At 32.7% G+C, this 13764-nt stretch overlaps 1 protein-coding gene across 12 annotated transcripts in view; it reads left to right on the top strand.

Moving 5' to 3' along the window:
- The window catches only part of CHD9 (chromodomain helicase DNA binding protein 9), a 168609-nt gene that overhangs the window by 87439 nt on the left and 67406 nt on the right, over positions 1-13764 (top strand). For 11 of the 12 annotated variants that reach the window (XM_053663245.1, XM_053663244.1, XM_053663239.1 and 8 more), the window contains 2 exons: positions 9224-9335; positions 12935-13081. In XM_053663245.1, the coding sequence (XP_053519220.1) occupies positions 9224-9335; positions 12935-13081 (259 nt within the window). Of the gene's footprint in view, positions 1-9223; positions 9336-10033; positions 10092-12934; positions 13082-13764 lie in introns of those variants that run through there. The other variant, XM_053663248.1, reaches the window with a different exon arrangement.

Below are 13764 nucleotides of genomic sequence, written 5' to 3'. Positions count from 1 at the left end.
ATATTTAAAGGTTTTGTTATGAAAATATCTTATTTTTCCCATATTATCTAATTTTAATTTATGAAATGCCATATTTAATCTTTTAATGTATTGAAAGTTAACATAATTAAAGTCAGAGATTTGAAAAAGTAGTATACTTTTAAAAGGGTATTTAAAAACAACATATAAAACAAGAGGAAATTTGGAGGTAAACTTTTTCAAGTTTCAAGGGTTGGGAGGATAGCTAGAGACAAAAGATAGCAGAAGTGAATTGGGTTCAAGAAAAAAATGTACATAATGGAAATTAGAAATGATTAAAATAGTAGAGGAACATGGCTTTTTGAAAGATATAAATTGATATGGGAAGGAACAGTAATTTATTGCATTTGAGTATCTGATTCATTCTGTGATTTTTATAGTTTTGCTAGAAATAGATTATTAACAATAAATTATTCTAACATAGCACAGCATTGATCAATTTAGTATTTGTTTCAGAAATAGCATTCTTGAGAAAATAAGGTGAAAATTGTACTGGAAAGATAACATATTAATATTATTGATAATACATGTAATATATATGGGGATATACTGAATAGTTGCTAAAAACTATTGTTTGAGAGTATAGGACTTTCTGATAGAGGACTTTATAAATTGTAGGCAGGTAAGTACAATGGAAGCTTGCCTAAGGTTGTTATTAAGCTGTAGAATAAAACAGTTCATTGATCATCTTTATCAGACAAAGGTTATCATTTTGGAGGAAAATGTATACTTGGAAATGAAATTCATATACAATCTAGAGCTGCTACATTAGTTGAAATATTTTGTCTGTGCTTTCCAATAAGCCACATTTTAAATTTTGAATTTGCCAAGTTTTTAATTTTTGTGTGAAGAGTCATCATTCAAATAGCTTAGTTGCATCATTTTAATTAGTAGCATTTTGTGATATAATAAAATACTTTCTTATAAAATTTTGGATGAATTGGGCTGTTGCTAAATCTCAAATGATTGATAGCAGGTGAAATTGAAGGGAATATATTCTGGAACTTAACCATCAATAATAATGGAAACATAAATTTTAAAAGTAAGTTTATAAGCAATAAATCATGGTTGGTACACGGAGTTGGTGTGTATTTAATCCATATATTTGATTTGAGGTACCCTAGAAAGACTGCTCTGAAGAAAACCACGACTGCCGCTGTCACTTATAGATGAAGGTCTTAACCTCACAGGGAGTAGAGGGCCCTTTGCAGAGTGCTTTGGTGTAGTCTCACTTAATCTTGGCAGCAGTCCTGTGAGTCAGATTGGGCAGCAGTATGACAATGTGGTCAAATTCTTTGATTGTGGAGCCAGTTGCATTTGTTCAATTCCAGTTTTGTTGCGTGCAAGAATTGTGACTCTGGACGAATACTTAACCTCCTTAGCCTTTAGTTGTTTTGTACATGAAAATGGGGATAATGATAATACTTGCCTTGCAGTATTATTTTGAGGATAAAATGATTTAGTAACATTTAAAGCAAACAGAACAGTACCTATAACATGTTTAATAAATGTTAGCTATTGTTATTTCCTGAAAATATACGTAGCATATAGCTGTTTAGCCACACCCCTTCTTCTAGCCTGAACTCTCACTTCTCTGCCTAGGTTCTCTTTTCATTAAACTCTGATCCTAAATAAGATTAGTTTGAAAAAATCAGACAAACAAAAACAGTTGTTACTTGTTAAGAGGGATAGTAAGTTAACTTTTTTTTTTTTTTTTTTAAGATTTATTTTTAGAGAGAGAGGAAGGGAGGGAGAAAGAGGAGGAGAGAAACATCTTGTGAGAGAGAAACATTGATCCCTTGCTTCTCAAATGTGCCCTGACTGGGAATCCGACTGGCTGCCTTTCACCTTGCAGGATGATGCCCAGCCAACTGAGCCACACCAGTCAGGACAATAGGTTAACTTAATAATGGCTTTTTTTTATATGAGATTGCCAGTGTTTGTCAGGTTAGCTGGAGTAGCATTTAGGACAGGTACATTTTGTTTGAAATATACCTGGAGTTTGAAAGGATTGCCCATGGTTATGTGGAAGGGTGTGGGTTGAAATAGAAGTGGCAGGTGTAGAATAAAAATGACAGGAAACAACTCTTTTCTAGTTTAATGTTTTCATGATATGGCAGTCAGGTTCTTACAAGCTGCCTTTCAAGTGAAATAGCAGGAATTTATTAAGTAATGGTATGTAGATAATAGGTGCTTCATAAACAGAAGGGAATGAATTTTATTGAATGAATGCATGAATAAAGGATTGGAAGTTTAAATATTAAAAGATAATAAATGGTTGAATTTGATTTGTTAAATGAAAAACAGAAATGTCAAGCCAATCCTTCATGAAACCACAAAGACATAAGAATTATAGTTTAGTGATAGTAGAAAGTTCTAAGATTACATTTCTTTCAAGAGTTCTAGTAGAATTGTCTTGAGGCTCTATTCTGTGTTAGATTATGTAATAGAATATTACATGATGAAACATTTTTAAATATATGGTTTATAACTTTGACAGTTAAATTATGTTTCCATGTTGTCAGTTAGAATTTACTTCTTTGTGTTATAGATTATCAGATATAGGTGGAATACTTTTGATTCTTAATGTTCTTGAGTCTCCATAAATTTAATCAGTAATAGTCCTTCATGATTTTGTGAACTTATTGATAATTATTATATTTGTTACAGGAATGCTAGTTATCAGGTGCTAGAAGTAGCTTTTAAAGCGGAAACATCTAGATAAGGAAATATTTATCAAAGTCAAGTAGAAATTAAGGATGTCATATTATAAAGAAAAACAATGAAACATTGAATAATCTCAAAATTATATTGTACCCTTTCTTGCTATAGTCTTTTTGAATCCCCAAGAGGGAAGAAGGAAAATAACACTTGTTAATTAGCTAGCATCATATATACACATACATCTATCTTTGTGTGTATTTCTTAAATGAAACTAAATGTATGTTTGCATGCATATCTATAGAGGGGCAGTTAGTCTAAATAAAATATAAGAGGAAAATAATGTAAATAAAATCTGAAGGAAAAGTAAGATGAATTCAGAAATTGGAAATTATCACTTTATAATTCATGTTAATAAAGTCATAAATGAGATCCTGATTACAAGTACTTAGGATAACAGGAATTTAGTATTTGTTAGGATAAACTGTAAAGGTAGTAATTATTTATTTCTTGGCATATGACTTAAAAAGCAGTTTGAACAATGTATGTATGAATTTGTTATGTATTTTTAACTTAATAATATGCCATTAGTAGTTTATATAAGTTCTACAATTTTTAAATTCCCAGCAGATAAACTGTTTCATTGACTTCATTCCTAACATTTAAACTTAAACTCAGTGAAAATCTGAAACAGGGGAGAGGAGGAAATAAGGTGACTAAATGGTAATGGGAAAAAATATAATAACGATGATATATTTTAAAAATATAAAAAGAAAGGAAATCTGAAACATTCATCTACAGAAAGTATTGACACATACATTATTAATATACATTTAAGTAAGATTTATAGTTCAATTTTTAAGATGCATGCCTTTACATAAATTATATTCATAAGGTTTATCATTAGCAAACAATGTGCTTTATTCCTTTGAATCTAAGATGCCATTGATTATAAGACAATTATTTTTTGTTACCAACAAAGAAAAAATATTACCAACTAAAACCATGGTATATTGTTGATTATTAGATGAATTTTGATATAGGTGTTCATATGTGGAAAAATGTATATATTAGAAGCATGAGGTGAAAAGTACTTGATTTTAATGTTCCTATTTGTCAACAATTTTTAACATAAACACCATTTTCTTTTTATAAAGAAGAAATTTTATTAAGAATAAAAAATAAACTTAATATTGAATGTCAACTGTAATTGAAAAAATAAAATAAAAAATAATTAAACTGCTGATAAATATATTGACTATGATTAATCCTCAGCAACTTTATATGAAACAACTAAGTGAATTCAACTTTTTGGGGAAAAAATGATGTCCACCCTTAAACAGGAAGTAATTTATAATCCAAGTTACCAAAAACTTATAATATAATGTTAATTTCACAAATTTAAGGTTAACTACAATACAGAGCTTTTAAAAAACTTTATTGCTTTTTCCAGATGAGTTTTTAAATTGGAGTCTGAGTTGAACCTGAAGCAGGAGTAATCTTATCAAATTAAATGTTTCTTAAAAACGTTTTAATTTGATAACTTCCAAAATAGTCCCTGTATTTTTCACTTGGCTTGCAAACAAAAAAATTATAATGTGCATGTATTTTTGGTTGTTCCTTCACTTATGATCAATTGGATGCATTAATTACAACAAATGGACTAATTGGATAAGATTCATTGTTTGTCCAATTATTGCAATGAGAAAATCAACAGGGGGCAGTTACAGAGTGACAAGGTAAACTGCAGCTTGTTATACAGACTTTACTAATAACTTGGGCAGGAGTTAGATGAGGTCATAAATTACAGCTGAAAATCAAATACTGATATCAAGTATAAACATAGAGGTTTTCTGGTGCTTTAGACTTCTCAAATGAATTCACATTTCAAATTTATAGTTAGTTTGAAATTGTCCTTTGCTGTCTGACACAAGGCATGTTTTGAAATTTAGTTATTTTAGTAGCTTGGACTTGTTTTGCTCAAGTTCGCCAACATATCCCTTAAGTGTTTTAGCAAACCAAAACTTGCATGAAGCCTTTATTATTAATACAGTCTATATTGCATTTTCGCTTTACTTTGGTGATATTTCTAGGAATAACACACTACTGGTTTATTTCAAGAGTATATCTATGAAATTTTAGTTTCATTTATAATGAAATTGCATTAGAATTAATGTAGTAAACTTTGTGATCCATAATGGGAGAATGGTATGTATTTTGGTAATTTGGTATTTTACTTATGTGTTTGTTTGTTTTTTTAATTTTTGGATCATCTGATTTCTTTTGGTTAGCATTTATGGCTAACATATGTCATTGTACAGGCAATAGAGATTTCTGGTTGTTCAAAAGTCAGGTAGACTTTCACACTAATTTACTAAAAGATAATATAGTTTCATATTTTTCTTTATTCATTCAACCATATTTATTGATATCAGTGTCTATTGACTGGTTTAACTATGGTGTCATTTTAAAATTAGTAGGATTTTAAATGCAGTATAGAGATTATCTGTCATAGAAAGGTATATTTGGAACTTATATCATCTTATTATCTAATTTCACCCAAATAAATTAATTAAAAAATAATCAAATACAATAGACAAAAATAAAGTCAGTAAGATATGTTGGAAATAGTAGACTAGGAATAAAGAGACCATATTATATTGTCTTTTACTAAACTGGTGACTTTGATAGTTTATTTTGTGTTTTAGGGAGGAAGTTTTTCTACTACTTTAGTGGCACTAATACCTGCGTTACCTATGTCAGTTTTGTTTTTTTTTTTACTTTATTTTTTAAATTTTTTAATTAAGTTATTTTTAGAGGGGAAGGGAAGGAGAGAGGGAGAGAAATATTAATGTATGGTTGCCTCTCATGCATCCCCTGCTGGGAACTGGCCTGTAACCCAGGCATGTGCCCTGACTGGGAATCGAATCAAACCCTGATCGTTTGTTTCGCAGGCCTGCGCTCAATCCACTGAGCTGTATACCAGCTAGGGCTTCCGAGTTTTTCTTAGGATCAACTGAGATACTGTGGGCAAAAGCACTTTGATATTTTAACTGTTCTGTAAATAATAGTTTTATTATCCTGAATGTTTGTTCCTAGAGTATTCTACACTAACCATCTTGAACAAATTGTTCTCAAATCTTACGGTGCATCAGAATCCGTTAGGGAATTTTTTAGAAGTCCAGTTGGGTCTCACCTGCTAGGTCACCTAAGAATTGGAGGCAGAGGAATGTGGCCTTGGAGTAGACTGGGGCCAGCTTGCTTCTTTCAGGCTCCAGGAAGAGTAACCATCCCACATAGAAAGAAAACAAAAAGAATAGATTAAATTAAATCTCCCAGAGACAGTATACAAAGAGGGAAGAAGGCTGGAGACAGATCCTTGAGAAATACCAAAGTGTAAGTGTTGTCAAGGATTGAATCCTGCTGAAAACCAGCACACTAAGAGAGGGTGGAGAAAGGAGCCAGAGAAGTTTAGCAAGAACTAGAAGAATAAATACAGTGTCATGGAGCCAAGGGTGCCGAGAAGGAAAAGGGGATTAGTTGTATGTTAGTAAATATAAATTTAAATTTCCTTTGCATTACAAAAATCATTTGTGGCCTTAGACCTGAAGAGTTTTAGGTTTTGGAGAGAGTCATTGATTTCTATCTCTATTCTTACTATCAATGTGACTTTGAACCAAGTTATTTAACTTCTCTAAGCTTCAGTTTCCTGTTCTTATAGAAAATAATATTATTTACCTTTCAGGTTATAGGAACATCATGTGAGATGATTGTATAAAAGTTCAGATTATAGTGGGTTGAGAAATGAAACTGAAAGATCAGAGATAACTGTTTTCAACTATGGATAAGATGAAGGAAGAACAAGATCACGTGGTGTCTAATAATAGATATGACCCCAAGGGAGATTTCCATTTTAAGAAGGAAACCAGAGTAAGGACAGGACCAGAAGAGGGAAGAAATGGCCAATGAAAGTGGTCAGAGGGAATGAAGCATAACTGTGGTTGGTTCCTTAATATCATTTCATGATATCTTTTTGTACTTTTATTTCCTGCTTCCAACATGAGCTGTATGTTTACCCTTTATTTATTTGTTCACATACTGAAAAGGGTGTAGGTAAGGCACCAAGTAAGAATTAATTCATTAAAGGTGGTAATTATACCAATACAACAATAAACTGAGAATAAATCATTGTAGAATTTTTTCTTTTGTCACATGTAGTCATCTAGTCAGTAACCAAGTCCTACTTGTTCTGCTTCCAAAATAAAAAATTGTGGTTTTTTTTTAGTACTTCACCATGGCCCTGTCATGTACTCTGTGTCACTCACTGGAATTGTCCTTTGTTTAACCCCTGGTTTCCCTGCCTTGCATTTCACTTCCTTCTAGGTGCCATGCTCTCTTGTTTAAGATTCTTTCCCCACCCCCAGTTCTGTTGAGATATAATTGACATATAACATTTTGTTAATTTAAAGTGTGCAGCATTTGATATGTGCATATCGTAAAACTATTACCATCATAAGTTTGGTAAACATTTATCATGTCATTTAGTTAAAATTTTTTTCTTGTGATAAGAACTTTTAAGATTTACTGTCTTAGCAACTTTCAAATGTACACTATAGTATCGTTAACTATAGTTTCACCCCCAGAACTTCCTCTTTTTTTTTTTTTTTTTTTAAGATTTTTATTTATTTATCTTTAGAGGGGAAGGGAAGGAGAGAGGGAGAGAAACATCAATGTATGGTTGCCTTTCATGCATTCCCCTGCTGGGAACTGGCCTACAACCCAGGAATGTGCCCTGACTAGGAATCGAACCGTGATTGTTTGGTTCGCAGGCCCGCACTCAATCCACTGAGCTACACCAGGCAGGGCTCCTCTTTTACAATCTCATATTTTTTAGTTGCTCAATTTTTTTTAAACTCATTCTATGTTATCTCAGTGCCATTTGTTATTAGTGGTCATATGACAGATTCTTCTTAAATTCTTGCCCTGTGGAGCTTAAAAGCTAGCCTTCAAGCAAAACATTAACTGCTTGCATGTCATTCAAGGCCTTCTTTGATCTTCACCTTGTGCTGATGATCATCTCTCTGTCTTCTTCCTCATGCAGTGCTCTCTGTGTTCCTGACATGCTGTCTTTCTGCACATTCTTGTTCTTCTCTAGTATCCCCGTACCCGGGATGTACCCTATTCCTTTTTTTACTACCTGTTGAACTCGTTGCTATCATTCAGGTCTCAGACTTCAGACTTCACCTTTTCTCTAAAGCCTCCTTTACTCTTCAATAAACATGAGCACTTCTTCCTTTATGTTTACATTACATTCAGTGCTAAGTTCTATTTTAGTGTTTTAACTGTGATTGTATTCTAACAATAAGGTTAGGAACTGTGTCCACTTCAAATTCTAGAACCGAGGAAGTGCCTGGAATATAATGATTAGATATAGTGATCATTAGCTGAGAAGTTGCTATGTGTCATGACTTTTCTAAGTTGTGCCATACATTATCCCCCCTAATTCTCAATGGTGCAGGTAGCTGCTATGATACCCTCCTTTCCAGGCAAGGAAACTAAGGCTAAAAGAGATGAAGTCATTAGCTCAGTGATTCACAGATAGGTAAATGGTGGAATTGAGTTTTAAGTCTTTGTACCATGTAATTTCAAGTGAATTGTCTTAACTTCCAAGTTCTTCCACATAAGTAAATAATAATCATTGAAAATTCTGTTTTCAGTGTTTGGAATATAGATAATCTAAAGTAGAATTTCTCTGATTAGCAATTAGCATGGTTTGTGAATAGCATGGCACTTTAAGATCATGTCCTTTCATCTGTTGAACCACATTAGGAAATTTGGGAGCTCCGAACTTTTACCTCTGATCAGGAGCAAAAAATGAGAAAAACTCTTGTTCTTTTAGACATTTGTACGTCATGTGTATGGGTAATGTGTAAATCTCAAAGTACGTCTATATACGTGTACACGTATATGAGAAAGACAAACAGGCAAACTGTTAATATAAAAAAATAAAAGAAAGTTCTTACTCCTTAGGAATTTATGGTACATCCAGGATAAGCCTAATGTAAATGAAATTATTAGAGAGCAACTAGTTTTTAAAGTGTTTTATGTAAGGGAAAAATCACTATGGGAAATAGGTGGGATTTGAGGACATTAAGCGTAATTTGAATTTAGCAAGAGGTGGAAGGGATAAACCCTCATTTCAAATCTACAAGATAATAAAATAAGTAAATTATTTTTATATTAAATTATATGAACTGACATTCCCTCCCATGAAAAATAATCTTGAGCCTCAGAAACAAGTGATAGAACTTGACCACCTTTCTATGTTTAGAAGTGCATCAGTGAAATATTAATTAGTGTTTGCTCTGGTAGAGCACAGTTTTTGTCTTGAAAATGTCATTATGGATTTCATGATAATTATCACCTTTGGTTGAACATTTAAGTGATATAAAATGACATAATGCTTATCATGGCAATCTTAATTTGACTAAAAATGAAAAAATGTGAAAAGATCTTACTATGTACTCTTTTCTTGTTGGAACAGCAAACTCATTATTACATTGGGTAAGAAACAAAAAAGAAAGAACGAGTCTTCAGATGAAATATCTGATGCAGAGCAGATGCCACAGCGTACATGCAAAGAGGAAGACTCTCAAGTGAGTATTACATTTTTTTTTCTGAGATGAAGCACTGGTAGAATTATTTAGATAGCATAATATTGCTTTATAGGTATTTATACTGTAGCTTAGTAGTAAAAATACATTTTATTGTATAGCAGAACTTAATGTGATAGCATGACTACCATACGCTCCTAGCAGTGTTACCAATAGAATGTTAGATCCGGGGTGAACTTACATAATCCTCTCATACCCCTCATTTTTCAGATAATGAAACTGAAGCCCAGAGAGTTTGAGTAGTAATCCAAAGTCCCCACTGGCTTTGAGCATGGAGAAGTATCTAGTGATATCCTATACTTACAGAGTGATTTTGAAAGAACTTACTGATGGAGATATTAATTTTAAAAATCACCTATAAATGATAAAGCAAATGAATTGAATCAATCATAATTCCTTTGGTCTGCTTCTGTCAAAGAGAAAAATAAACATTTATATTAAAAGTCCCCTAATGTAGACAAAAATACTGTGCTTTTTGCTTTTTATTTTTTTGAATAGGTGGATATTTAAAATAACCTTGTAAAGTTATAAAAATATATAGATAGTGAAGGTCATAATAATTCAGGCCACCCTCTGCTCTCTTAATAATTAAAGTATTACTATAGGCCGTAGGGGTGGTGGCAGTTGTTGAATTATGGGGCCAGAAAGCCCCTGAATGGCCTTTCTTCTTCCTTATGCAGCTTCTTATCCAATGGGAGAGTAGTGGCTCAAGGCTCCTGGGCTGCTGCAAGAGTTGAGGTAAGGGCAGTGCCTGAAGCTCCTAATATTTACATGGCCTGGCTTTTTCTTCATTTGTTATCCTTAACTTAGGTAAACATAGTTTCCTTATTCAACATGAGAAAGTTCAGTTTAATTTTTACTAGAATAATGCTGGCCATTTTTCCATTATGTAACTACCAAGCAGTGAGATGGTAGAATAGGTTAACGTATACATTTCTTCCACACCTTTCACTAGAATGTTAGTTTCCTTTGATATGTGTTGCTTTAACACAGAAAAATTAAATGGGAAAGGAAGGAACTATTTTCTAATAAGCACTTATAAATCTATTTTTTGCTGTATTTAAATGTATCATTATATAAATGATGGAGAGATTCATATAGCTTTCAACCAGTGGGTTTGAAGGCTTAAAAAAATTCAAGTTTAAGGTTTGGAGTCAGGTGGAAATCTAAAAATATAAACATGATATTTAATTTTTTTACCTTTAATCTCAATACAGAGTACTTCAGTAGTCTGACTATATCTCGACTTATTTTAAAGCCCTGAGCAGAGTATATTAGGGTTATAGGAAACAAGTAATATAATTAAGTCATTTAAAAGCATAATGTTCCTGAACTCTTATGTAAAGGACTATAGACTGATCTATTGTAACCGTTAAGACATAAGAAGAAAAAAGCTAGAGAAAAGAAATTTGAAGAAAGAATTTGTCGTTATTTTAAATTGTGGTTTAAAAAAATTATAGAGGAAGAAGGCTAGAAAAATCACATCAGCCAAAAATGTGGACATCAAATTAGTTTTCATATTTTTAAAGTAGTAGGACTGTTGTAGGACAAAGAAGGATAATTGATGAGAGTGACACCTTGTTTGGATTTACCTGATATGCCACTATGTCATCTAGTGTAATATAATTTATGATAAAGTCAGCTATGATCTTATAACTCAGACATATGCTTTTAGACTAAGAAAGTCTTCAAAGGATTAGAGAGCAGTTTATAATAAAGTGGCCCTCATTCTGTGTTGGGAGAAATTACCTGAATGGGTGCTTCTGTTAGTTAGTCCAATGGATTCTTCCAGGCCACTCATTTACTGTTTGCTAAAGAGAAAACGAGGCATTTCAAAGTACTAGCAAGTGCATCATAAGTGACTAGAAAGGAAACTAATGCTGAAAATTCCTGATAGAACCTTCTAAAAGTATACTGAATTATACTCAAACTTCATTACTTAGAAGGCTTGTGCCTAGTGAGACATAACATTGGTAATACATGTTATTGTTAGGATAATAAATGTCACATTGGTTATTCATTAAAACTATTCTTGAACATTAAGAACTGTATTATGCCCATAATAGAAGTCTAAACATTCCTTTAACCTACTATTAAATTAGAAATCCTTAGAATTTTTCCCCCCAGGAAATAATAAATAGATTTTTCACAGTAGGTTGTGGGAAAATTTGGTTTCTAGGTGTCCTTTTATTATAATTATTTTATGCTCCCTTCTTGTCTCTGATATTAACAAAAGTGGTACTTTGAGGTTTGAAATGTAAATAAAAGCCTTCTTGGCCAGACGGGGGTGATAGAGGCACAGAGTTGGGTACTTCTTTTGGCTGAGCTAACTCTCCATATTGGTTGCTCTTTCTCTAAATATAGCGCTAGTCTGAAGAGAAAGAGGCAGAGGCCTGCTAAAGGCCACCGGATACAAATAAGTTTGTCCCTAAACTGCTCATGATTCAGCCATTTTAGTTATGGCTATGGGAGTATGAAAGACCTACCAAATTGAAGACATTGTCAGAAATCAAAAGGAGAGCAGATGGTATATTTACTGGTTACATTTGGGAGGGTATTGTGGAAATTACTAAATATACAAAAGAAAATGTAATAGAAAAAGGAAGAAGTGGGATAGATTTACCAAATATTGGGCAGTAGAGAAGTTGGCTGAGATGCCTCTACCCACAAGATTTTAAGGAGAAAAAAATGATGAACCTAAGTCCTTTGGGATTTTCATGTCAATGTGGGAATTTGTTTTTATAGTGGGAACATCAATTATTAGATAGTTAGGGAGGTAAGTAAAGCCATGCATACTTGATACCTAATTTAAAATTACTTAGATTATTTAAGAATTGTGTTACTACATGTAATACTTATTTAAAGGTTTATTTCTGTTTTAGATAGCGATGTTCCTTATTGTTAAGGAAAGGTAGTAAAGTTAGTAAAACACTGGTTCCTCCTTCATTCACATTTAATGATTTCATAGGTTTACTACTTAATTATTTTTTGTATTTTTTAAAACATGTTATATTATTTTGTTTTAAATGTAACTTCATTAGTTTTGTGGCAAATATTTAATTTCTTCTTCTAGTTTTATGCCCCTGATTATTTAACCAGTATTCATCTGATGGACATTTTAAGGTTTGGGGGGAAAAACTGTGGAAGTATTAATAGTTTAACATATGTGTTGCCCAAAGTATGAAATAGTTAAATAAAATTGATACCTTTTTACTCTTCTTAATCATAGTTCCTAAAGAAAAGTAATCAAGTAATTACTAATTACTAATAAAATATATTTTGCCTAAGCCGTGACAGTTAAATAAAATAAAATCTTTTGATACTTAACAATTTCTAAAGAAAAGAGATGAAGATATTACTAATCCTTGTTACTTGAAACTTGAGGAAGTAAATGTAAACATTGTGAGCCTGTGGCAAAGGGCAGATGCTGATCACCCTTTAATGAAATGGGCGAGTGAGGAAAGGTGAATGCAGCACACAGTCTTGACAGTTTAATGTACGGAACTGCCACACTGGAGTGACTGCTTTCAAATCTCACCTTTAAAGTGTCGCATAAATATGATCCTCATGGTTCATTACAGAAAAGAAGATCAAATCGACAAATTAAAAGGAAAAAATATGCAGAAGACGGAGAGGGGAAACAATCTGAAGAAGAGGTTAAGGGCTCTATGAAAATAAAAAGGAATTCAGCTCCTTTGCCTGGTGAACAGCCTTTACAATTATTTGTGGTAAGACACCTTTGGGATTATGACTATAAGACATTTTGAACCAACATAAATTCTTTAAAATACTTTAATTATTTTTCCTCCTAAAAACCACTCTGACTTTTCCTTCTGGATTTCTTTTATTTTTTAAGATTTTACGTATTTATTTTTGGAGAGAGGGGAAGGGAAGGAGAAAGAGAGGGAGAGAAACATCAGTGTGTGGTTGCCTCTCTCATGCCTCCTACTGGGGACCTGGTCTGCAACCCAGGCATATGCCCTGACTGGGAAATCGAATCTGCAAGCTTTTGATTTGCAGGCCCGCAGTCAATCCAGGGAGCTACACTAGCCAGGGCTTGGATTTCTTTTTGTAGTTAACAGAACCATTAATCATTCAAATCCAAACTAGGGATTAATGCACCTCCCGAATATATGCAGACTATTTCTAAGTTAGAAGCCCGATTATAGTACATTTCCACTGAAAACTCTAATAGTTTCCCGAGTCTTACAAAAATAACTTCCTTCTTAATACAGCATATGAAATGCTTTGTATGGATTTTCTAGCCTTATCTTCTGCCACTTCTTTACAAGTAGTCTGTCCACTGGTTTTATGAACACAGTAACTGAATGCCCTGTTTTGACCCTTCTGTTATTGCTTGTGCATTGTCCTTTTTGTATAATTTTTTGAGCGCCCGTTATTTGGATTGTGA

This window comes from Artibeus jamaicensis, unplaced genomic scaffold (assembly GCF_021234435.1).
Source record: "Artibeus jamaicensis isolate MK-2021 breed Jamaican fruit bat unplaced genomic scaffold, CSHL_Jam_final contig_3152, whole genome shotgun sequence".
Classification (NCBI taxonomy): Eukaryota; Metazoa; Chordata; class Mammalia; order Chiroptera; family Phyllostomidae; genus Artibeus; species Artibeus jamaicensis.
The sequence above is the reverse complement of the archived record's forward strand: the minus strand, read 5'-3'. Positions and strand labels throughout refer to the sequence as shown.